This window comes from Microcaecilia unicolor, chromosome 1, assembly GCF_901765095.1.
Source record: "Microcaecilia unicolor chromosome 1, aMicUni1.1, whole genome shotgun sequence".
Classification (NCBI taxonomy): domain Eukaryota; kingdom Metazoa; phylum Chordata; class Amphibia; order Gymnophiona; family Siphonopidae; genus Microcaecilia; species Microcaecilia unicolor.
In genome coordinates, this window is record NC_044031.1 from 264,519,872 (window position 1) to 264,544,143 (window position 24,272).

Genomic DNA, 24,272 nt, shown 5'->3' on the forward strand with positions numbered 1-24,272 from the left:
TATTTATTGTCAGTATTGGATAAGTAATTGAGATTCTCCCATTATTATTGTGCTGCCAAATTTATTAGCTTCCCAAATTTCAGTTATCATGTATCCCTAATAATAAAATAGGAAAAATTAACACAGGTCTCCAACGTGCTATCACTACCCTTTCCTCCAGCCAATTATAAATGCTGTAAGCTTGTATGATGCAAGTGACATTCTAAATTACTTGTGCAGTATTGCATTCCTTTCACATTAAAGCTTTTTTTTATTATTATAAAAAATTGATTGTATTGTGAATAAAAGCTCTTGTTGAGTGCAATTAGTCTGGCATAACATTTTCTCAAAAGCATGAACACGTTTAATTATATTCCAACTAGGGCTGCAAATTAAATCGCAGCTAATTCTGCAATTAATGCATTATTAATCATGATTTTAAAAAGATTCATGTTGCTGTATCAACTGTCTCTTCCAACCATCTCTTCTCTCTTCCATTCCCAACCCCTGTCTTTCTCCTCCCCCACCACACCCACATTAAAGGTGGTCTTCTGTTGGTCCCAGCAGCATTGCACATACGCTGCCTGCTCTGAAGCTTTCCCTCTGACGTGTCCTGCCCATGCAAATAGGAAGTGATGTCAGAAGAGGCAGGAAAGGCCAGAGGGAAAGGTTTGGAGCAGGCCATGTATGTGTCAAGGACCAATAGAAGACAACCTTTAAGGTAGACTGGCAGGGGGAATTGAGATTGAGGCAGATGCCGAATCATCAGTGGGGGGAGGGGAGTGAGTTGTAGACCCACGAGCAGAACTGGAGGGGCAACCGGTGGAAAGAAACAGATAATAGAACAGGGTGAAAAGGAAAGATTGGGAAGGAAGAGAAAGGGAGAGATGCTGGATCTGGGGGTAGGAGGGAGGGAGATTATCAGTCCTTTAGGCAAGGGGAATGGGATTTGATATTCTGCCTTTCTGTGGTTACAATCAAAGTGGTTTACATATTATATACAGGTACTTATTTTGTACCTCAGGTAATGGAGGGTTAAGTGACTTGCCCAGAGTCATGAGGAGCTGCAGCGGGAAATAAACAAAAAACCTCCAATATTCAAAAGCATTTAACTGGCCAGTATCACATGGTTGGTTAAAAGCCCCATTAACTGGCTATCCACAAATTTTCAGTGGGACATGGCCAGCCATGACCTGCTGAAAATTCAGTTAGCAGCTGACGATTTTCAGCTTAAGTTTGGCAGCCATATTTGGCCATGTGAATACCAGGCCTACTTATCCGGCCAGTGCTGAATATCAGCTTCGCCAGTTAAGTTTGAATCAGCCAAAAATAACCCGGATGTTCAATGCCGGTTACCGAAAACAGGTCGGCATTGAATATCCGGGTTCTGCACTGACCACGGGAGTTAGCCAGGCTAACTCTCATGGTCTGAAGATCGGGCCCCAAATAAATAAAATACCTTTAATTGTGCAATTCATCACGATTAAAAAATTTAACCAAAATTCAGCCCTAATTCTAACTAAAATGTGTTATTCAGCAGTATTAATCTAGTATATAATGATAGTTATCTACCTTTATATTCCTATGGGCACTGTCGCAGATGGCATGCACTAAACCTTAGTAAAAGATCACCAAAGAGTTGCATTTTTTCCCCACACCAAATAAGTGCCGCATATTTCCTATGTCTTTGTGTTGCATAAGATTTTCTCAGAAAGTGTCACATACACATTTTCTCAGAAGGGGACCAATATCTGTTGAGCACTATTAGTGTTCAGAAAGGGCCACATAAAATGTATTGTTATGCGCTGATTTTGGAGCTAATTCACCACTGCACTGCTTTCAGCAGTGATGAACTCCCACATTATGAACTGTCCATACAACAATAAATGAAATGAGAAAAATAAATGTTCGATAATGATGACAGATAATTAATGTCTACTGAGCTGAAATAAACTTGGATTTATGTGATCAGAAGTTGTATTATTGCGATCTCAGTTAAACATTAATTTACTTAGCATTAACAAGGGATTTCAGTTAATCTATAAATCACTGGAATTCATCCAATTAACCCTCTACTGACTGGTATTTTCAAAACATGTGTGATGTCCACAAATAGAACTTACCTATAACGTTAAAGGCAGATGTCCTGATGTTATGTGAGCTGGAAGCTTTTCATCAACTTAAAGGATAACTTAGGGACCCTTTTACTAAACCTTAGTGCACGCTAATATCTGTTAGCTGGCCCACAGCTATAAAATAGAGCTCACGGCCTTTAGTATGTGCTAACTTTTAGTAAAAGGGCCCCTTAGTATTTTTACCTTGTGTTTTTCATGCACATTTCTAAGAGAAAAATACTTATCTTGGAGGTCTTTGGCTGATCATGCATGTTTTAAAAATTGTTTTTTTTTTTCCAGGTTGTTTTGTTCTATTCCATGCTGCATTATTTGTTTTCTACAAGTTTCTCAATAAATATTTTTTTAAAACTGCTGATTCACATAAATGTTAAAAAAAAAAAAAAGTTTTTCAAAGCCTCTTTTGTGGTGAGTACATGATCTAAATTCCTATCCCTTTTCTCTAGCACTAAGAAAAAAAAAAAAAAACCTCTGGTGAAATCTGTTTATCCTGGTATAATACTATTCACCACTATTACAAACGATACTACAGTAGGAACACATATCCTAATTATATATATATATATATATATATATATATATATATATATATATATATATATATATATATAAAAATGGTAGACAATAGAAAGTTTTTCACTGAGGGCCCTGTTACTAAGCAGCGCTAAGGGCGGGTTAGCATTTTTTTTAGCACACACTAATAATTAGCATGCACTAAATGTAAGTCGCCCAAAGGAACATATGGGCGATTCTAGAGTTTAGCGCGCGCTAAAAACGCTAGCGCAGCTTAATAAACAGGGCCCTAAATGCAATTAAGGTGCATTTGCTCAACTTTGCAGAGTAAATCGTAAGAGAAAAATCTTCCTGTTAAAAAAAATACAATTTGTATCTGTTAATATCAGGTATGTAAATAGTTTCTTTTTGTTCAATCTAAGTATATAAATATAAAGATGAATCTAAAAACAGGAGATGCAATGCTGTACAAAATGTTTCTGCTAAAATCTGTTCCTAAAAAAGGCACTGTGGTTGAAGAGTACAAGTAACTTCTTGTTTGAAGCACCAGATGTGCAAAACAGTGTAGACAGGGCAAGCTCCTCTTCTTGTCTTGTATCATAGTTTCCTCCTATCACAGGATACTGCTGTCTCAAACTTGCCAGCAAGAAGATGTTTCCAGAGAAAGACCAATGTATTCAATCCACAGTATGACAGATCTCTAGTACTTTCTGGTTGAAATCATCTGGCTGATCAGCATACACATAATGACCCGCACCACGAATGGCCTAAAATAAATATTAAAAGTTAGTCACAATGATTTTTACTTTTGATAATTCTTCTATTGGGTCAGGCATTCTGACAAAGACTATTTCATAGAAAAAGATGCTACTGAACTGGCCTATCATTATGAAATGAGCAAAACATACCAGTTAAAAACTATGAACAAACAGAGAAATAGATTATTAAACTAATGCTACCTGGTACTTTAATAGAGGAATCAAACTTTTGGTATGCAATATTAATGGCAGAGCTGTTTTGGGGCTGGAAACGGGCTATTAGGTAGCAATAAAGTTCAGGGCTTTTCATAAGCACCACAATGACAGCCAGCCTGCCGCCACTGTGGATTCCTAGCAACTGGTCCCACAAGTGACCTGCTTTGGAGTAGAGCTGCTGTAAAGAAGAAAGGTGAGCTATGAGGTCAACCCTAAGGTCTTCTCTAGCTGCTGGCCCCAAGCTACAGGGCCCTTTTTTCAGTGCCAGCTGATGCGACCGTTGCAGGGTCCTTTCTACATAATGGAGAATCTGATAGTTGAAATTTTCAACAAACAGCCTTGATCAATGTTATGTCTGAAAAGTGGATCAATACAATAATCAAACATGTGAGAACCATACAATCATGCAGTATTAAAGTAGGTTACAATATAAAAGGCACAAGTGGAGTATTCATATCATCTGCTCTTCTGATATAAATGTGAAATTATGAGCACTTCATACTCATTCCATATATTGAGTAATAAAGTTTTTATTGTGGCATCCATGCAAAGAATAAACAATTAAAGAATCAAATGTACTTAACATTTAACTTCTAAAAAGGAGACTATGATAAAATGAGAACAATAGTGAAAAATAAAAAACGGAGCAGCTGTGAAGGTCAAAAATTTACATCAGGTATTAATGCTGTTCAAAAATACCACCCTGAAAACCCAGGCCAGTTAAATTCCATGTATTAAAAAAGAAGGAAGGAAGGCCAAACAGCAGCCAGCATGGTTAAAAAGTGAGGTGAAGGAAGTTATCAGAGCTAAAAGAAAATCCTTCAGAAAATGGAAGGATCTGACTGACTTGCCATTCCTTATGCTGTTTCTTATTATTTTCAAATGCAATGCGTTGATAAGAAAGGCAAAGAGAGAATACAAAAAAGATTGTGTTGAAGGCAAAAACACATAGTAAAAACTTTTCTAGGTATATTAGAAGCAAGAAGCCGGAAAAAGAATCAGTTGGACTGCTAGGTGACCGAAGGTGCACTCAGGGAAGACAAAGCCATAGTGGAGAGATTAAATGAATTCTTTGCTTTGGTCTTCACCGAGGAAGATTTGGGAGAGATACCGGTGCCAGAAATAGTATTCAAAGCTGACGAGTCAGAGAAACTGAATCAAATCTCTGTAAACCTGGAAGACGTAATGGGGAAATCTGACAAACTGAAGAATAGAAAATTGCCTGGACTGGATGGTATTCATCCCAGAGGTGCCCAACTGCCGACCTGATATGATGTCCAAGGAGGTGTGCTTTCTGCTTGGTGCCAAGATTCGGGATGTAGCGGAAAGATTGCCTAGACTCATCAAGCCTACTGACCACTATCCTATGCTGCTAATCCATGTGGACACAAATGATACTGCTAGGTATCCTACTGAACATTTCAAACGTGACTTCATGGCTCTGGGTCAGAAGGTAAAGTACCTAGGTGCACAGGTGATGTTCTCATTGATTCTTCCTGTCAAAAGTAAAGGCCGAATGAGGGAAGCTCGCATCCTGGAGCTAAATGTGTGGCTGCGCGGATGGTGCCAAGCAGGTAGAAAAAGTGACAGTCAAAGCCAGAAGGATGCTTGGGTGCATAAGGAGAGGGATGACCAGCAGGTAAAAACAGATGACAGTCTTTGGTGAGGACTCATTTGGAGTACTGCGTGCAATTTTGGAGGCTGCACCCACGGAAAAATATAAACAGGATGGAGTCAGTCCAGAGGAGGCTACCACATTGGTAAATGGTCTCTGTGATAAAACATATGGGGACAGGCTCAAGGACCTCAACATGTATACTCTGGAAGAGAGGGGATATGATAGAGACGTTTAAATACCTCAGTGGTGTTAACACACAGGAGGTGAGCCTTTTTCAAATGGAGGAGAACTCTGGAATGAGAGGGCATTGAATGAAGTTAAGATGAAATAAGCTCTAAGAAAATACTATTTCACGGAAAGGGTGGTGGATGCGTGGCATGGAGGCTGTGGAGATGAAGACTGTATCGGAACTTAAGAAAGAGTGGGACAGGCACATGGAATCCCCTAGGAAAATGAGGAGCTAGTGGTTATTGAGGAAGGGCAGACTGGATAGGCCATTTGGCCCTTATCTGCAGTCATGATTCTATATTTCTAGAGTAGTGATAGAATTGAAAAATGAACTTGCAAAGCTATTGTTAGTAATATGTAATCCATCTTTAAAATCAAGCAAAGTACCGGAAGATTGGAGGATGGCCATGTAATGCTGATTTTCAAAAAAGGTTCCAGAGGTGATGTGGGAAATTATAGACTGGTGAGCATGATGTCGGTGCTGGGCAAAATGATACAGACTATTATACAGAACAAAATTACAGAGCATATTCAAAAGCATGGATTAATGAGACAAAGCCAACATGGATTTAGTGAAGAGAAATCTTGCCTCACCAATCTAGTACATTTTCTTGAAGGAGTGAACGTGCATAAAGGTGAGCCGATTGATACTGTGCACCTGGATTTTCAAAAGAAATTTAACAAAGTACCTCATGAAAGACTGCAGAGGAAATTGGAGAGTCATGGGATAGGAGGTAGTGTTCTAGTGTGGATTAAAAACTTGTTAGGATATAAATCAGAGAGTAGGTGAAATGGTCAGTATTCTCAATGAAGAAGGGTTCAGTGGGGTTCCGCAGGGGTCTGTGCTGTGACTGCTGCTTTTTAACATATTCATAAGTGATCTAGAAATGGGAGTAACTAGTGAGGTAATTAAATTTGCTGATGAAACAAAGTTATTCAAAGTTGTTAAATTGCAAGAGAATTTTGAAAAACTACAAGAGGACCTTACAAGACCGGGAGACTGGGCATCCAAATGGCAGATGACATTTAATGTGAGCAAGTGCAAAGTGATGCATGTGGGAAAAAGGAACCCAAACTATAGGTACGTGATGCAAGGTTCCACATTAGGAGTCACCAACAAGGAAAGGGATGTAAGTGTTATCGTTGATGATACTTTGAAACTCTCTGATCAGTGTGTGGCGACGGCGGCAGCTAAGAAAGCAAATAGAACATTAGGTATTATTAGAAAAGGAATGGAAAACAAAAACAAGGACGTTATAATACCTTTGTATCGCTCCATGGTGCGATTGTACCTCGAATACTGTGTGCAATTCTGGTCACTGCATCTCAAAAAATATATCAAAACCTCTTTTGGGAAATATGAACTAAATCCAAGGAACCTTCAAGAGCAGCTTCTACCACTTTCAACAACTACGCTGCTTGTCTCCTTACATTGAGAAGGCAAGCCTCGTCTCAGTTATGAATGGCATAACATCAAGACTGGATTACTGTAATACAATCTACACTGGTCTGACTACAAAGGGTTTGCCACTACTCCTCTTAGGGTTCAATGAAATAGAAACTGGTGTTAAGATGTTGTAATATGGATTTACTCTTCAAACCAGTGTGTAATTCACCTACTACACTTCAAATATTCACTTTTATCATTTATTAATATTTTTGGTTTTTTTAATATGCAGTGCTCAGTGTTTGCTATTGTGCCTAATTACCACGATACGCGGTAACAGCATGCAGCATAACAACCCTAGACCATCACAGCACTGTTCCTGCCTACCTGCCTGTCTCTTATTCGATATAGATGAATATCACCTTAAAATTCTTATGAAAAAGTGTGACACTTATCTCTTAGGCGTTTTCTGTACAATGCAGGGTCTTGTGCTGTTGCTGTTTGCACCCTTGTGTAACTGCTCAGAGTGTTGATCCACTTTTAAACACTCTGAACACTTACACAAGGGTGCAAACAGCAACAGCATAACTAAGGCTAACTCCAGAGGTCTCTATTCCATCCTCATTCTTCTTGATCTTTCCGCCGCTTTTGACACTGTCGATCACAGCATACTCCTCAATACCCTGTCCTCACTTGGATTCCAGGGCTCTGTCCTTTCCTGGTTCTCTTCCTACCTCTCCCTCCGCACCTTCAGTGTTCACTCTGGTGGATCCTCTTCTACTTCTATCCCTCTGCCTGTCGGCGTACCGCAGGGTTCTGTTCTTGGTCCCCTCCTCTTTTCTATCTACACTTCTTCCCTTGGTTCATTAATCTCATCCCATGGCTTTTTCTACCATCTCTATGCTGATGACTCCCAAATCTACCTTTCTACCCCTGATATCTCACCTTGCATCCAAACCAAAGTTTCAGCGTGCTTGTCTGACACTGCTGTCTGGATGTCTCAACGCCACCTGAAATTAAACATGACCAAAACCGAGCTTCTCATTTTTCCCCCCAAACCCACCTCCCCACTCCCCCCGTTTTCTATTTCTGTTGATGGCTCTCTCATTCTCCCTATCTCTTCAGCTCGTAACCTTGGGGTCATCTTTGACTCCTCTCTCTCCTTCTCTACTCATATCCAGCAGATCGCCAAGACCTGTCGTTTCTTTCTTTATAACATCCGTAAAATCCGCCCCTTTCTTTCCGAAGACTCTACCAGAACCCTCATCCACACCCTTGTCACCTCTCGTTTAGACTACTGCAATCTACTTCTTGCTGGCCTCCCACTTAGTCACCTCTCCCCTCTCCAGTCGCTTTACTCATACTACAACTCTCCTCAGGTCGCTTCACTGGCTCCCTATCCGTTTTCGCATCCTGTTCAAACTTCCTCTACTAACCTATAAATGTACTCACTCTGCTGCTCCCCAGTATCTCTCCACACTCGTCCTTCCCTACACCCCTTTCTGTGCACTCCATTCCATGGATAAATCCTTCTTATCTGTTCCCTTCTCCACTACTGCCAACTCCAGACTTTGCTCCTTCTGTCTCGCTGCACCCTACGCCTGGAATAGACTTCCTGAGCCCCTACGTCTTGCCCCATCCTTGACCATCTTTAAATCTAGATTGAAAGCCCACCTCTTTAACATTGCTTTTGACTTGTATCCACTCGCCTCCACCTACCCTCCTCTCCTCTACACATTAATTGATTTGCTTGCTTTATTTTTTGTCTATTAGATTGTAAGCTCTTTGAGCAGGGACTGTCTTTCTTCTTCTATGTTTGTGCAGCGCTGCGTATGCTTTGTAGCGCTATAAAAATGCTAAATAGTAGTAGTAGTAGGACGACTTCCCTATGATGAAAGGCTAAAGCGGTTAGGGCTCTTCAGCTTGGAAAAAAAGACAGCTGAGGGGACATATGATAAGAGGTCTATAAAATAATGAGCGGAGTGGAACAGGTAAACATGAATCACTTGTTTACTCTTTCCAAAAATACTAGGACTAGGGGACATGTAATGAAGCTACAAAAGGTAAAATTATGTATCATACCTGATAATTTTCTTTCCATTAATCATAGCTGATCAATCCATAGACTGGTGGGTTGTGTCCATCTACCAGCAGGTGGAGATAGAGAGCAATCCTTTTGCCTCCCTATATGTCGATATCCAAGCTCCATCCGCAGGACTCAGCACTTAGAGAATTACACCCACCAAGGGACACTCTGCCCAGCTCACCACCGCCGAAACGGGGGAGGGGAATTAACCCAGCTCATCCCCACACAAGTGGGGGAGGGGAATCCGTCCAGCTCATCCCCGCGGAGCGGGGGAGGGACACCACCCCGTCGATGCGGGGGGATCTGGCTTATCCTGCAACCGCAACCGCGGGAGGAGCTGACTGACCCTAACACCGCCGAAGCGGGAGGGGTACAAAGCTGCCCTACAGCCGCACGAAGCGGGAGGGAGCGCCGGCAGAATTTAGGTCTCAATCCAGCCCCGTAAAACGGAGGGGAGAGGAATGCAGCAGCTCACTGTAACACAAACTCGTCTCAACTCTTGAAGAATCCAATTGAAAAAACTTGAACACGAAGTCCTCCTGAACAGGAACTGAAGACTAAACTTGAACCTGAAATGCAACCAGAATATAAACAGTACAGATATCTGGGAGGGGCTATGGATTGATCAGCTATGATTAATGGAAAGAAAATTATCAGGTATGATACATAATTTTACCTTCCATATCATCATGCTGATCAATCCATAGACTGGTGGGATGTACCGAAGCAGTACTCACCCAGGGCGGGACATTGAAATCCCTGACCGCAACACTGAAGCTCCAAACCGGGCCTCTGCCCGAGCAGCCACAGTCAAGCGGTAATGCCTGGAGAAGGTATGGGTCGATGCCCAAGTTGCCGCCTTGCATATCTCTTCCAAGGAGACGGACCCGGCCTCTGCCATCGAGGCCGCCTGAGCTCTAGTGGAGTGAGCCTTCAGCTGGATAGGCGGCACCTTCCCCGCGGCCACATAAGCCGCTGCAATGGCTTCCCTGACCCATCTTGCCACTGTAGGCTTAGCAGCCTGCAGACCCTTACGAGGACCTGCAAACAGGACAAACAGATGATCCAACTTCCGGAAATCATTGGTCACCTCCAAGTATCTGATGATGACTCGTCTCACATCCAGATATTTGAGAGCAGAGTATTCCTCTGGGTAGTCCTCCCTACGAAAGGAAGGGAGACAGAGCTGCTGATTCACATGGAAGCGAGAAACAATCTTGGGCAGGAAGGAAGGCACTGTGCGAATAGACACTCCTGCCTCAGTGAACTGCAGAAAAGGCTCTCGACATGAGAGTGCCTGGAGCTCGGAAACTCTTCTGGCTGAAGTGATAGCCACCAAAAAGACTGCTTTCAACGTCAGGTCTTTCAGAGATGCCCTCAACAAGGGTTCAAAAGGCGGTTTCTGCAAGGCTCTTAGCACCAGGTTGAGATTCCACGCAGGCACCACTGAGTGCAGAGGAGGGCGCAGGTGATTAACTCCCTTGAGAAAACGCACCACATCTGGCTGCGAAGCCAGGGAAGCACCCTTCAGGCGGCCCCTGAAGCAAGCCAGAGCCGCTACCTGGACTTTAAGGGAACTGAGCGACAGGCCTTTCTCCAGACCTTCTTGCAGGAACGCCAACACTGAAGAAATTGGAGCAGTGAAGGGAGAAAGTGAGCCTGCTTCACACCACGCTGCAAAGGTACGCCAAACCCTGGCGTAAGCAGTAGAAGTAGAGCGCTTCCTCGCTCTCAGCATAGTGGCGATGACCTTGTCTGAGAAGCCCTTCTTCCTCAGACACTGCCGCTCAATAGCCAGGCCGTAAGACCAAAGGGGGAGGGATCCTCCATCACCACGGGACCCTGATGCAACAGGCCCTGCTCCACTGGCAGTCGCAGAGGGTCGTCCACTGAGAGCCTGATCAAGTCCGCATACCAGGGACGTCTGGGCCAGTCTGGACCCACCAGGATTATCCGGCCCGGATGCTTTGCCACCCAGTCTAGCACCCTGCCCAACATGGGCCAGGGCGGCAACACATAGAGAAGCTCCTGTGTCGGCCACTGTTGGAGAAGAGCATCTACTCCCAGAGATCGAGGGTCCCGTCCTCTGCTGAAAAAGCGTGGCACTTGCCAATTGGCCGATGACGCCATCAGATCTAGGCTCGGCTGGCCCCAGCGCTTCGTGATGTCCAAGAACGCCTGAGCCGATAACTGCCACTCTCCGGGATCCAAGGTATGGCGACTGAGAAAGTCCGCCTTGACATTCATGACTCCGGCAATGTGGGCCGCTGACAGCTGTTCCAGGTTCGCTTCCTCCCACTGGCATAGGTTCATGGCCTCCTTGGCTAGAGGGGCGCTCTTGGTACCTCCCTGGCGGTTGACATAGGCCACAGCCGTGGCATTGTCCGACAGGACCCGTACTGGCTTCAACGCCAGTACCGGGAGGAACTCCAAAAGCGCCAACCGAATGGCTCTGAGTTCCAGGAGGTTGATAGACCACTTTGCCTCTGCAGGAGACCAGAGCCCCTGCGCTGTCCTTCCCAAGCAGTGGGCTCCCCAGCCCGTCAAAGAGGCGTCCGTCGTGACGACAATCCACTCCGAGGTCACAAGAGGCATTCCTGCAGACAACTTGTCTGTCCTCAGCCATCAGCTCAGCGCCTTGCGCACTGCTGGGTCCAAGGGAAGGCGCACAGCATAATCCTCCGACACTGGAGTCCAGCGCTGCAGCAGAGAGTGTTGTAGTGGTCTCATATGAGCCCTGGCCCAGGGCACTACTTCCATCGTGGCCGTCATAGAGCCCAACAGCTGCACATAGTCCCAAGCCCGAAGAGGAGAGGCTACTAGGAACTGGTCCACCTGAGCCTGAAGCTTGACAATCCGATTGTCCGGCAGGAACACTCTGCCCTCTTGGGTGTCGAATTGAACTCCCAGATACTCCAGGGACTGAGTCGGGCGCAGCTGGCTTTTCTCCCAGTTGATGATCCACCCCAGGGAGCTCAAAAGAGCAATCACCCAGTCCACAGCTTTGCCGCACTCTGCGTAAGAGGGGGCTCGGATCAACCAGTCGTCCAGATAAGGATAGACTTGTACTCCTTCCTTTCGCAGGAAGGCCGCGATGACCACCATTACTTTGGAGAAGGTCCGCGGAGCAGTAGCCAACCCGAACGGCAGGGCTCTGAACTGGAAGTGTCGGCCCAGGACTGCAAAACGCAGAAAGCGTTGATGAGGAGGCCAGATGGGAATATGCAAGTACGCTTCCTTGATGTCCAAGGATGCCAAGAACTCCCCTACTTCACTGCCGCTATAACAGAGCGGAGAGTCTCCATGCGAAAGTGCCGCACTTTCAAGGCCCGATTGACCCCTTTGAGGTCGAGGATAGGCCGTACAGAACCTCCTTTCTTTGGTACCACAAAGTAAATGGAGTAACGTCCCTTGCCAAGCTGATTTTCTGGCACCGGAACGACCGCACCCAGGCGGATCAGATTGTCCAAGGTCTGCTGCACTGCCACAGCTTTGACCGGAGACTTGCAGGGAGAGTACAAACCCGTCTCTTAAGGGTCGGCAGAACTCTAGCTTGTAGCCGTCTCTGATGACTTCCAGCACCCAAGCGTCTGAAGTTACCCTGGTCCACTCGCCCAGAAACGAGGACAGGCGTCCTCCAATCTGCACTGGGCCATGGACCAGGACCCCGTCATTGGGTACGAGACCCTGGGGGAGGACCGGAGGGCGCACCTCCGGGACGGCGGTCTCTGCGAAAGGAATGCAGCTTGGGGGAGAAGTTCCTCTTGAAGGAAGAGGGGGCAGAGGGGCCCGACTTGCCCGGGCGGTACCGACGGGCTTCCTGAAACCGTCCTCTGGAGTTACCGGGGCGAGCACTGGCCCGAGCCCTGACCTCTGGTAACCTCTTGCCCTTAGACGTGCCGAGATCGGTCACAATTTTGTCCAGCTCGACCCCAAAGAGCAGCTTGCCTTTAAAAGGCAACTTAGCCAGGCGGGACTTAGAGGCGTGGTCAGCAGACCAATGCTTCAGCCAAAGCCACCGCTGCGCAGAGACTGTCTGAGCCATACCTTTAGCTGAGGCTCTCAAGACATCATACAGTAAGTCTGTCAAATAAGCCAAGCCCGATTCCAGGGCCGGCCAATCAGCCCTCAAGGAAGGATCCGAGGGGGAAGCCCGCTGCACAATCGTCAGGCACGCCCTGGCCACATAGGAGCCGCAAACTGAGGCCTGCAAACTTAAGGCAGCCGCCTCGAAGGACGACCTTAAGGCCGCCTCCAATCTTCTGTCTTGGGCGTCCTTTAGGGCCGTGCCACCTTCCACTGGCAACGCCGTTTTCTTAGTCACCGCAGTGATTAAAGAATCCACAGTAGGGCAAAGAAAGGCCTCCCGTTCACTTTCAGGCAAAGGATAGAGGCGGGACATAGCCCTAGCCACTTTGAGGCTCGCTTCCGGGACATCCCATTGAGCCGAAATTAAGGTGTGCATGGCATCATGCACCTGGAAGGTTCTAGGCGGGCGCTTCGTCCCCAGCATTAAGGGCGGAGCTAACAGGGGCTGAGGGAGAGACGTCCTCTGGAGAGGGAATCTTCAAAATGCTCATGGCCTGCGCTAACAGGTTGGGCAAATCCTCTGAGCGAAAGATCCGCGCTGCAGAGGGGTCATCCGCTCCATCCGAGCGGGAATCCGTCTCCTCCAAGGAATCCCCAAAGGACCGTTGGGAGAACTCAGATACGCTGCCCTCATCTACATCAGAGGAGACAGAGTCCTCTAAGGCCTGGGAATCCACCCGAGGGCGTTTACTTCCGGGGGCCTCAACCCCTTTATCGGACAAGGGAGCAGGGGCAGCGTTTTGCATAAGGAAGGCCTGATGCAGCAGCAAAATAAACTCGGGGGAGAAACCCCCCAGACTGTGCACTTCAGCAGCCTGGGGCACAGCCCTAGACGCACCCTCAACCGGCGCTCGCAAGAGCGGGGGAGAAACATGCTGCGCATCCAAGATGGCGTCCGGCGCGACACTCCGTGAGGGAGCCGCGCGGGAAGAACGGCGCTTAACTTTAGCCGCTTTTTTGCCGTCGCCCAAATCAAGGGCGGCCATGGCATTAACGTCTCCCAGCTCAAGGGCGGCCCAAGAAGAAGCCGTCCGAGCAGAGTGGCCGGCCAAGATGGCGGAGGCGAGCAGCGGGGGATGGGTGTTTATGGCAGGAAAAACCGCCGCACCGGAGGAAGAACCGGGACACTGACCGGCCTCCAAACTGACACCCAACAAGGGCGAATCAGACTTTAAGACCCCCGCATCCCCTCTAGAAGCGCACACGCGGTCCGGGGAGCGATTCTTCGCGCCCTCTGACGCCATAGGCCACGTGGAGATCGATCGGGGAACCCCCTGCCCGCTATAAAAAAGGTAAAAATTACCTGCTTCTCGCTCCGAGCTGTAACAACTGGTGTCCCAGTGAGTAGCTGCAATAAACGTTTAAATAAACGTTGAAATAAACGCCCTTAAGGACGTCCAAAACTTTTTTTTTTTTTTTTTTTTCAACGGATCCAGCGGGAGGGGGGAGAAAAGGAGGGACCTGGCACCACCAGGTTTGCACTTGCTCAAGAAGAGCCCTCAACCCCAGGTACTCAACAAAACCTAAAAATTAGGCTTGGAGACCTAGCCAGAGCTGCTGCTGTGTGTGACCACCACCTGCTGAGATAGAGAACATACTGGGGAGTTTCCGGCAGCACATGACCACATATAGGGAGGCAAAAGGATTGCTCTCTATCTCCACCTGCTGGTAGATGGACACAACCCACCAGTCTATGGATTGATCAGCATGATGATATGGAATAGTAAATTTAAAACAAATCAGAGAAAATATTTCTTCGCTCAAAGTGTAATTAAACTCTGGAATTCGTTGCCAGAGAATGTGGTAAAAGCAGTTAGCTTAGCAGGGGTTTAAAAAAGGTTTGGATAACTTCCTAAAAGAAAAGTCCATAAGTCAGTGGTTCCCAAGCCTGGTCCTGGAAGCACCCTAGCCAGTCAGGTTTTCAGAATACCAACAATGAATATGCATGAGAGAGATTTGGCTGCACTGCGTGCAAATCTACTGCTTATTTCTAGGATAAGCAGCATAACATGTATTATACTGTTTTGGGATCATGCCAGGTACTTGTAACCTGGATTAGCCACTGCTGGAAACAGTATGCTGGGCTTGATGGACCTTCAGTCTGTCCCAGTATGGTAATGCATATGTTCTTATGTTACTTAAAACATAATTGTTTGGAAGGCATTATTTCAAACCCTTGATACTTGTGAAAATATTATGTTCCAACCACATGTTCTCAATGTTTAAAGTCAGCTTTCATTTGTTTGACTATTTTCTCTGTGGATCCATTCTTTAAACAGATTTATCTGGTTAAGACTATAGCTAAACCAAAAGAACCTGTATAGCAGCACCATATTACTACTATTTCTGCAAAAATACTTACTATTGTTTTCACATATGATGTTGGTCGCAGTGACTGGACAGTACTACCAGAATTGCCATCTATACAGGAACGTGCTCCATAAATCACAGTGATTGGAATGTCTGGATGCACCTGATCAATCCTCTGCAGCATTGGTCTTTGTGCCCATCCAAAGGGAATGGTCATATTTCTAAAAGCCGTTTCTCCACTAGAACATAAAAATGATGTTTTGAATGATCAGTTTATATACATTTTCCTCTTCCACACTAAGTCAAAATGAATAATGCTAAGCTATACTATTATGTCTTATATACCGCTCATATTATCCTCGATGGACTTCTAGGCAGTTTACAAGATTCTAATGAAAAACCCTTCTCTTAAAAGAGTGATATACAAAATAAAAATGACATATTACATTTAATATATTTCTATCAAACCCCTTAATAACCAAGCATTACAAAATTAAGGTTCAAAAAGGTAGGTTTAGAAATGTCTGAAAATGAGGAAAAGACAGCATCTGCTTTAAGTCCAAAGGCAGTGAATTCCAGTCTAGCCCCTTGAACTGAGAATAAAGCGAATGCTACATACCTGTAGAAGGTATTCTCCGAGGACAGCAGGCTGATTGTTCTCACTGATGGGTGACGTCCATGGCAGCCCCTCCAATCGGAATCTTCACTAGCAAAAGCCTTTGCTAGCCCTCGCGCGCCGATGCGCATGTGCGGCCATCTTCCCGCCCGAAACCGGCTTGTGCCGGCCAGTCTCATATGTAGCAAGGCAAAGAGAAGGGAAGACACAACTCCAAAGGGGAGGCGGGCGGGTTTGTGAGAACAATCAGCCTGCTGTCCTCGGAGAATACCTTCTACAGGTATGTAGCATTCGCTTTCTCCGAGGACAAGCAGGCTGCTTGTTCTCACTGATGGGGTATCCCTAGCCCCCAGGCTCACGCAAAACAACAACCATGGTCAATTGGGCCTCGCAACGGCGAGGACATAACTGAGATTGACCTAAAAAATTTACCAACTAACTGAGAGTGCAGCCTGGAACAGAACAAACAGGGCCCTCGGGGGGTGGAGTTGGATCCTAAAGCCCAAACAGGTTCTGAAGAACTGACTGCCCGAACCGACTGTCGCGTCGGGTATCCTGCTGCAGGCAGTAATGAGATGTGAATGTGTGGACAGATGACCACGTCGCAGCTTTGCAAATTTCTTCAATAGAGGCTGACTTCAAGTGGGCTACCGACGCTGCCATGGCTCTAACATTATGAGCCGTGACATGACCCTCAAGAGCCAGCCCAGCCTGGGCGTAAGTGAAGGAAATGCAATCTGCTAGCCAATTGGATATGGTGCGTTTCCCCACAGCCACTCCCCTCCTATTGGGATCAAAAGAAACAAACAATTGGGCGGACTGTCTATTGGGCTGTGTCTGCTCCAGATAGAAGGCCAATGCTCTCTTGCAGTCCAATGTGTGCAGCTGACGTTCAGCAGGGCAGGAATGAGGACGGGGAAAGAATGTTGGCAAGACAACTGACTGGTTCAGATGGAACTCCGACACAACCTTTGGCAAGAACTTAGGGTGAGTGCGGAGGACTACTCTGTTATGATGAAATTTAGTGTAAGGGGCCTGGGCTACCAGGGCCTGAAGCTCACTGACTCTACGAGCTGAAGTAACTGCCACCAAGAAAATGACCTTCCAGGTCAAGTACTTCAGATGGCAGGAGTTCAGTGGCTCAAAAGGAGGTTTCATCAGCTGGGTGAGAACGACATTGAGATCCAATGACACTGTAGGAGGCTTGACAGGGGGCTTTGACAAAAGCAAACCTCTCATGAAGCGAACAACTAAAGGCTGTCCTGAGATCGGCTTACCTTCCACACTGGTAATGGTATGCACTGATTGCACTAAGGTGAACTCTTACAGAGTTGGTCTTGAGACCAGACTCAGACAAGTGCAGAAGGTATTCAAGCAGGGTCTGTGTAGGACAAGAGCGAGGAGCTAGGGCCTTGCTGTCACACCAGACGGCAAACCTCCTCCATAGAAAGAAGTAACTCCTCTTAGTGGAATCTTTCCTGGAAGCAAGCAAGACGCGGGAGACACCCTCTGACAGACCCAAAGAGGCAAAGTCTACGCTCTCAACATCCAGGCCGTGAGAGCCAGGGACCGGAGGCTGGGATGCAGAAGAGCCCCTTCGTCCTGCGTGATGAGGGTCGGAAAACACTCCAATCTCCACGGTTCTTCGGAGGATAACTCCAGAAGAAGAGGGGAACCAGATCTGACGCGGCCAAAAAGGAGCAATCAGAATCATGGTGCCTCGGTCTTGCTTGAGTTTCAACAAAGTCTTCCCCACCAGAGGGATGGGAGGATAAGCATACAGCAGGCCCTCCCCCCAATCCAGGAGGAAGGCATCCGATGCTAGTCTGCCGGGGGCCTGAAGCCTGGAACAGAACTGAGGGACTTTGTGGTTCACTCGAGATGCGAAGAGATCCACCAAGGGGGTGCCCCACGCTTGGAAGATCTGGCGCACCACTCTGGAGTTGAGCGACCACTCGTGAGGTTGCATAATCCGGCTCAGTCTGTCGGCCAGACTGTTGTTTACGCCTGCCAGATATGTGGCTTGGAGTACCATGCCGAGACGGCGAGCCCAAAGCCACATGCTGACGGCTTCCTGACACAGGGGGCGAGATCCGGTGCCCCCCTGCTTGTTGACATAGTACATGGCAACCTGGTTGTCTGTCTGAATTTGGATAATTTGATGGGACAGCCGATCTCTGAAAGCCTTCAGAGCGTTCCAGATCGCTCGCAACTCCAGGAGATTGATCTGCAGATCCTCGTTCCTGGAGGGACCAGCTTCCTTGGGTGTGAAGCCCATCGACATGAGCTCCCCATCCCAGGAGAGACGCATCCGTGGTCAGCACTTTTTGTGGCTGAGGAATTTGGAAAGGACGTCCCAGAGTCAAATTGGACCAGATTGTCCACCAATACAGGGATTCGAGAAAACTCGTGGACAGGTGGATCACGTCTTCTAGATCCCCAGCAGCCTGATACCACTGGGAAGGCTAGGGTCCATTGAGCAGATCTCATGTGAAGACGGGCCATGGGAGTCACATGAACTGTGGAGGCCATGTGGCCCAGCAATCTCAACATCTGCCGAGCTGTGATCTGCCTGTGACGCTCGCACCCGCGAGACGAGGGACAACAAGTTGTTGGCTCTCGCCTCTGGGAGATAGGCGCGAGCCGTCCGGGAATCCAGCAGAGCTCCTATGAACTCGAGTTTCTGCACTGGGAGAAGATGGGACTTTGGATAATTTATCACAAACCCCAGTAGCTCCAGGAGGCGAATAGTCATCTGCATGGACTGCAGGGCTCCTGCCTCGGAAGTGTTCTTCACCAGCCAATCGTCGAGATATGGGAACACGTACACCCCCAGCCTGCGAAGTGCTGCTGCTACTACAGACAAGCACTTTGTGAACACCCTGGGCGCAGAGGCGAGCCCAAAGGGTAGCACACAGTACTGGAAGTGACGTGTGCCCAGCTGAAATCGCAGATACTGTCTGTGAGCTGGCAGTATCGGGATGTGTGTGTAGGCATCCTTCAAGTCCAGAGAGCATAGCCAATCGTTTTGCCTGAATCATGGGGAAGAAGGGTGCCCATGGAAAGCATCCTGAACTTTTCTTTGGCCAGAGTATTTGTTCAGGGCCCTTAGGTCTAGGATGGGACGCATCCCCCCTGTTTTCTTTTCCACAAGGAAGTACCTGGAATAGAATCCCAGCCCTTCTTGCCCGGATGGCACGGGCTCGACCGCATTGGCGCTGAGAAGGGCGGAGAGTTCCTCTGCAAGTACCTGCTTGTGCTGGAAGCTGTAAGACTGAGCTCCCGGTGGGACAATTTGGAGGTTTGGAGGCCAAATTGAGGGTGTATCCTTGCCGGACTATTTGCAGAACCCACTGATCGGAGGTTATGAGAGGCCACCTTTGGTGAAAAGCTTTCAACCTCCCTCCGACTGGCAGGTCGCCCGACACTGACACTTGGATGTCGGCTATGCTCTGCTGGAGCCAGTCAAAAGCTCGCCCTTGCTTTTGCTGGGGAGCCGCGGGGCCTTGCTGAGGCGCACGCTGCTGACGAGAGCGAGCGCGCTGGGGCTTAGCCTGGGCCGCAGGCTGTCGGGAAGGAGGATTGTACCTACGCTTACCAGAAGTATAGGGAACAGTCTTCCTTCCCCCGAAAAATCGTCTACCTGTAGAGGTAGAAGCTGAAGGCTGCCGGCGGGAGAACTTGTCGAATGCGGTGTCCCGCTGGTGGAGATGACTCTACCACCTGCTCGACTTTTCTCTCCAAAAATGTTGTCCGCACGGCAAGGCGAGTCCGCAATCCGCTGCTGGATTCTATTCTCCAGGTCGGCGGCACGCAGCCATGAGAGCCTGCGCATCACCACACCTTGAGCAGCGGCCCTGGACGCAACATCAAAGTGTCATAAACTCCTCTGGCCAGGAATTTTCTGCACGCCTTCAGCTGCCTGACCACCTCCTGAAAAGGCTTGGCTTGCTCAGGGGGAAGAGCATCAACCAAGCCCGCCAACTGTCGCACATTATTCCGCATGTGTATGCTCGTGTAGAGCTGGTAAGACTGAATTTTGGCCACGAGCATAGAGGAATGGTAGGCCTTCCTCCCAAAGGAGTCTAAGGTTCTAGAGTCTTGCCCGGGGGCGCCGAAGCATGCTCCCTAGAACTCTTAGCCTTCTTTAGGGCCAGATCCACAACTCCAGAGTCGTGAGGCAACTGAGTGCGCATCAGCTCTGGGTCCCCATGGATCCGGTACTGGGACTCGATCTTCTTGGGGATGTGGGGATTAGTTAAAGGCTTGGTCCAGTTCGCCAGCAATGTCTTTTTGAGGACATGGTGCAGGGGAACAGTGGACGCTTCCTTAGGTGGAGAAGGATAGTCCAGGAGCTCAAACATTTCAGCCCTGGGCTCGTCCTCCACAACCACCGGGAAGGGGATGGCCGTAGACATCTCCCGGACAAAGGAAGCAAAAGACAGACTCTCGGGAGGAGAAAGCTGTCTTTCAGGAGAGGGAGTGGGATCAGAAGGAAGACCCTCAGACTCCTCGTCAGAGAAATATCTGGGATCTTCTTCTTCTTCCCACGAGGCCTCACCCTCGGTGTCAGACACAAGTTCACGGACCTGCGTCTGCAACCGCGCCCGGCTCGACTCCGTGGAGCCACGTCCACGATGGGGGCGTCGAGAGGTAGACTCCCTCGCCCGCATCGGCGAAGCTCCCTCCGCCGACGTAGTCGGGGAGCCTTCCTGGGAGGTGGCCGCAGTCGGCACCGCACGCGGTACCGACGTCGGGGACCTCACCCCGGGCGATGGGCCAGCCGGCGCCACGCTCGACGGTACCGGAGGCGCAAGCACCGCCGGTACCGGAGGGGTAGGGCGCAACAGCTCTCCCAGAATCTCTGGGAGAACGGCCCGGAGGCTCTCGTTCAGAGCGGCTGCAGAGAAAGGCATAGAGGTCGATGCAGGCGTCGACGTCAGAACCTGTTCCGGGCGTGGAGGCTGTTCCGGGCTGTCCAGAGTGGAGCGCATCGACACCTCTTGAACAGAGGGTGAGCGGTCCTCTCGGTGCCGATGCCTGCTGGGTGCCGAATCCCTCGGCGACCCAGAGCTCTCGGTGCCGACGCGGGGAGGGGACCGGTGTCGATGCTTCTTCGACTTCTTCCGAAGCATGTCACCGGAGCTCCCCGGCACCGACGAGGAGGACGTAGAATCCATCCGTCGCTTCCTCGGGGCCGAGACCGAAGAGGGTCGATCTCGGGGGGGCTGTACCGCAGGAGCCCTCAGGGTAGGAGGAGACCCACCCGAGGATCACCGCCACCAGCAGGGGAATGGACAGCCCTCACCTGCACTCCACTACGATGCACCACCGTCCGACGACATCAGGCAGACGAGGTCCCGGTACCACCGACGTCGATGCAGTCGTCCGATGTCTCGGCGCCGATGCAGAGGGCCGATGCCTCGATGCACTCGATGCACTGGCAGCCAAGGATGAAGGTCTGGACGCTGATGACGTCGATGCACACGATGACCCCGGTGCCGATGCCGACGAAGAGCCCGAGAACAAAATGTTCCACTGGGCTAATCTCGCTACCTTGAGTCCGCCTTTGTAACAAGGGAACACAGACTACAGTCCTGAGGGACGGTGCTCAGCCCCCAGACACTGAAGACACGAAGAGTGCCTATCAGTGAGCGAGATTACCCGGGCGCACTGGGTGCACTTCTTGAAGCCGCTGGAAGGCTTCGATGTCATGGGCGGAAAAATCACGCCGGCGAAGTCAAAATCCGAAATGACGAATTTGGAGCACCAAAACTTTAAGGGAGAAAAAATCTCGACCGAGGCCGAAAAGAGGCCTACCCCGACGACGAAAGAAAACTTACCGGGGCAAAACTGGAAATACGGGAAGGGGCAAACGAAACCCAAGGGGGTTTTCGGAGCACTTTCCGAACGAAAATACAACTTTTCCGAAGAAAAACACGTCGATTAAGATAATGGACGCGCGAAGTCGACTCTCCGGGGCTCGACACGACAAAAACACAGCCGTACCGAGTGCGGACGAAAGAAGACTGGCCGGCTCGAGCCGGTTTCGGGCGGGAAGACGGCCGCGCATGCGCGGTGCGCGAGAGCTAGCAAAGGTCTTTGCTAGGAAGATTCCGATTGGAGGGGCTGCCGAGGACGTCACCCATCAGTGAGAACAAGCAGCCTGCTTGTCCTTGGAGAATTATAAGTACATTTTTAGATGAAGGAAAACCTAGACATAAAGCTCTAGGAAAGCCTAACTTACGACTTTCAGACGATACCATTAACAAATCCACAAGTCCCTCAGAATTTAAGCCATATAATGATTTCCAAATTAAAGGTAAAATTTTTCCTTACCTGATAATTTTCTTTCCATTAGTCCCAACAGATCAATCCAGAGATTTGTGGGTTATGTCCATCTACCAGCAGGTGGAGATAGAGAGAACTTCAGAGGTTTACTATATGTGGTCATGTGCAGTCACCTTAACTTCAGTATTGTCGATACCAAAGCAGTGGAAGACGAAAGAGAAAGTCCTCTCCTGTCTACATAAAGCCCATGTAAGCTCCTCAACCGCTCCTGCGGGAGGGTAACAGAAGGTTTCCTTTATGTTTTGATTTGTTTTGCCTATTTTTTGTTGTTGTTGTAGCCAAAAATCAAATGAAGGAATCTGATGAAGCTGAGGCAACTAGAAGAAAACACTCAACCCAGAACAACAAAGGGTGGGCCTCTGGATTGATCTGTTGGGACTAATGGAAAGAAAATTATCAGGTAAGGACTAATTTTACCTTCCATAGCGTCCCACAGATCAATCCAGAGACTTGTGGGATGTACCAAAGCAGTCCTCAAGTGGGGTGGAGTACTACCAACCTCAACAGACTGGAGCAATGATCTACAGGCCGTGGTTACATGCGCTGCCACGTCAAATCTGGAATGCCTAGTGCTGCCACACCAAGCCTGCAAAACCTGGCAAGGGAAGGACAACAGATCAAGTGGGCAATCTGCAAAAGTCATCCATGGCAGGACAGAGGACCAAGTAGCCGAACTGCAAAGGGCAGCCATGGAAGCCAGACAGGACTCAGAAAAGGAAGTCAACTGTGCTCTGGAAGAAAGCGCTGCCACCCGCAACTGGAGAGACTGTTCCATACAGAGGCCAGCTGAAGAAACTGCTTCTCTCAGCCAACGGCCACTGCGGCTCTTGAAGCCAGATCCCCTTTCTTGTGACCAGCCACAGGACAGCATGAGGGTATGCAGCAGGTCAGGAATCTGATTATCCTACCACAGTGTGGGTGTTTCGTAAGGAGTTGCCATCTTCCTATATACCTAAGGCTCTCCAGGTTCTGAATATGTCTGCTTCTGATCCTGCCACCGCTGCATCTGCTAATCTTAAAATGGTGAGCACTAGAAGACCGCTACAGTCTTTAGCAGTGCATAAGGCTATGTAGGAAGGCACTTCTGCTCAGTGGGTCATCCCAGGCCCTGCCCCATTATGCAGATGAGTAGCTAGGTGGGGTGCAAGGGGAGCAGCTGCTCCCTTTAAAGGATTTTGAATAAAATGGCGCTTATGTTGAACAGCTCTTCAGCTTCACACTGACGCCTATTCTACAAAAGGTCTGCTCCTCCTGACATCAAAACCGCTATGCCAGCATCTGCCAATCTAAAAATGGCGAGCCAGCGTGGCTTTGGAAAGAGCATTACCTTCCTTTGGTCACGAGCAAAGCAAGAAGCAAAGAGTTGACCAACAGAACTCGCTGGTCACTTCCAAACCATATAGGAGTATATGGTGAATGTCCAAAAAGAGAAAAGAGACAAAGGTGGAATGAGATGGAAGGCAGAAACCACCATATGCAAAAAAGACAGGACTGTGTGCCCTGTCACCAGTAGAAATTCAGAGTATGTCAAATGGATGAAGTCGGGAGTTCTGAGAACCTGCCTGGGCTGGATTGCTAAAGAAAACTAGGCTGCCCCAGACGATAGTCCTGGTGTCGTAAAGATAAGGGCAAGCCTGATCTGACCGAAAAGAATTTGTAGACATGTCCTCAGGAAGACGCTGAGTCTATAAGTCACCCAGATCTTCCACCAACTTCATGGAGTCCTCAAACAATAGCTTGCCCTGAAAAGGGAGCTGAACCAGCCACCATTAGATGCTGCATTAACCGCCCAGCAGCACAACCACATCAAACGACAGGCTGTGAACGCCCAAAACATCTGCTTATTTGACGCCCGAAACAAATCATAGAAGAAAACTGGTAACTAAGCCTGCCTCGACTCTACATCTAGCAAGTGAGGAGGCAGTCGACTGTCTGCCTTTCTGGAAGGGATCCGAAATCTGTTGCCGCCAGCTAAGGAACACCCTAGCA

At 48.4% G+C, this 24,272-nt stretch overlaps 1 protein-coding gene across 1 annotated transcript in view; it reads right to left on the bottom strand.

Moving 5' to 3' along the window:
• Nucleotides 1-2,763: 2,763 nt before the first annotated feature.
• The window catches only part of ABHD5 (abhydrolase domain containing 5), a 113,322-nt gene continuing 91,813 nt past the window's right edge, over nucleotides 2,764-24,272 (bottom strand). Inside the window, exons 6-7 of the mRNA XM_030190025.1 lie at nucleotides 15,369-15,555; nucleotides 2,764-3,391 (exon numbers count right to left, since the gene is read on the bottom strand). Coding sequence (XP_030045885.1) covers nucleotides 3,302-3,391; nucleotides 15,369-15,555 — 277 coding nt within the window. The 3' untranslated portion in view covers nucleotides 2,764-3,301. The remainder of the gene's footprint in view (nucleotides 3,392-15,368; nucleotides 15,556-24,272) is intronic.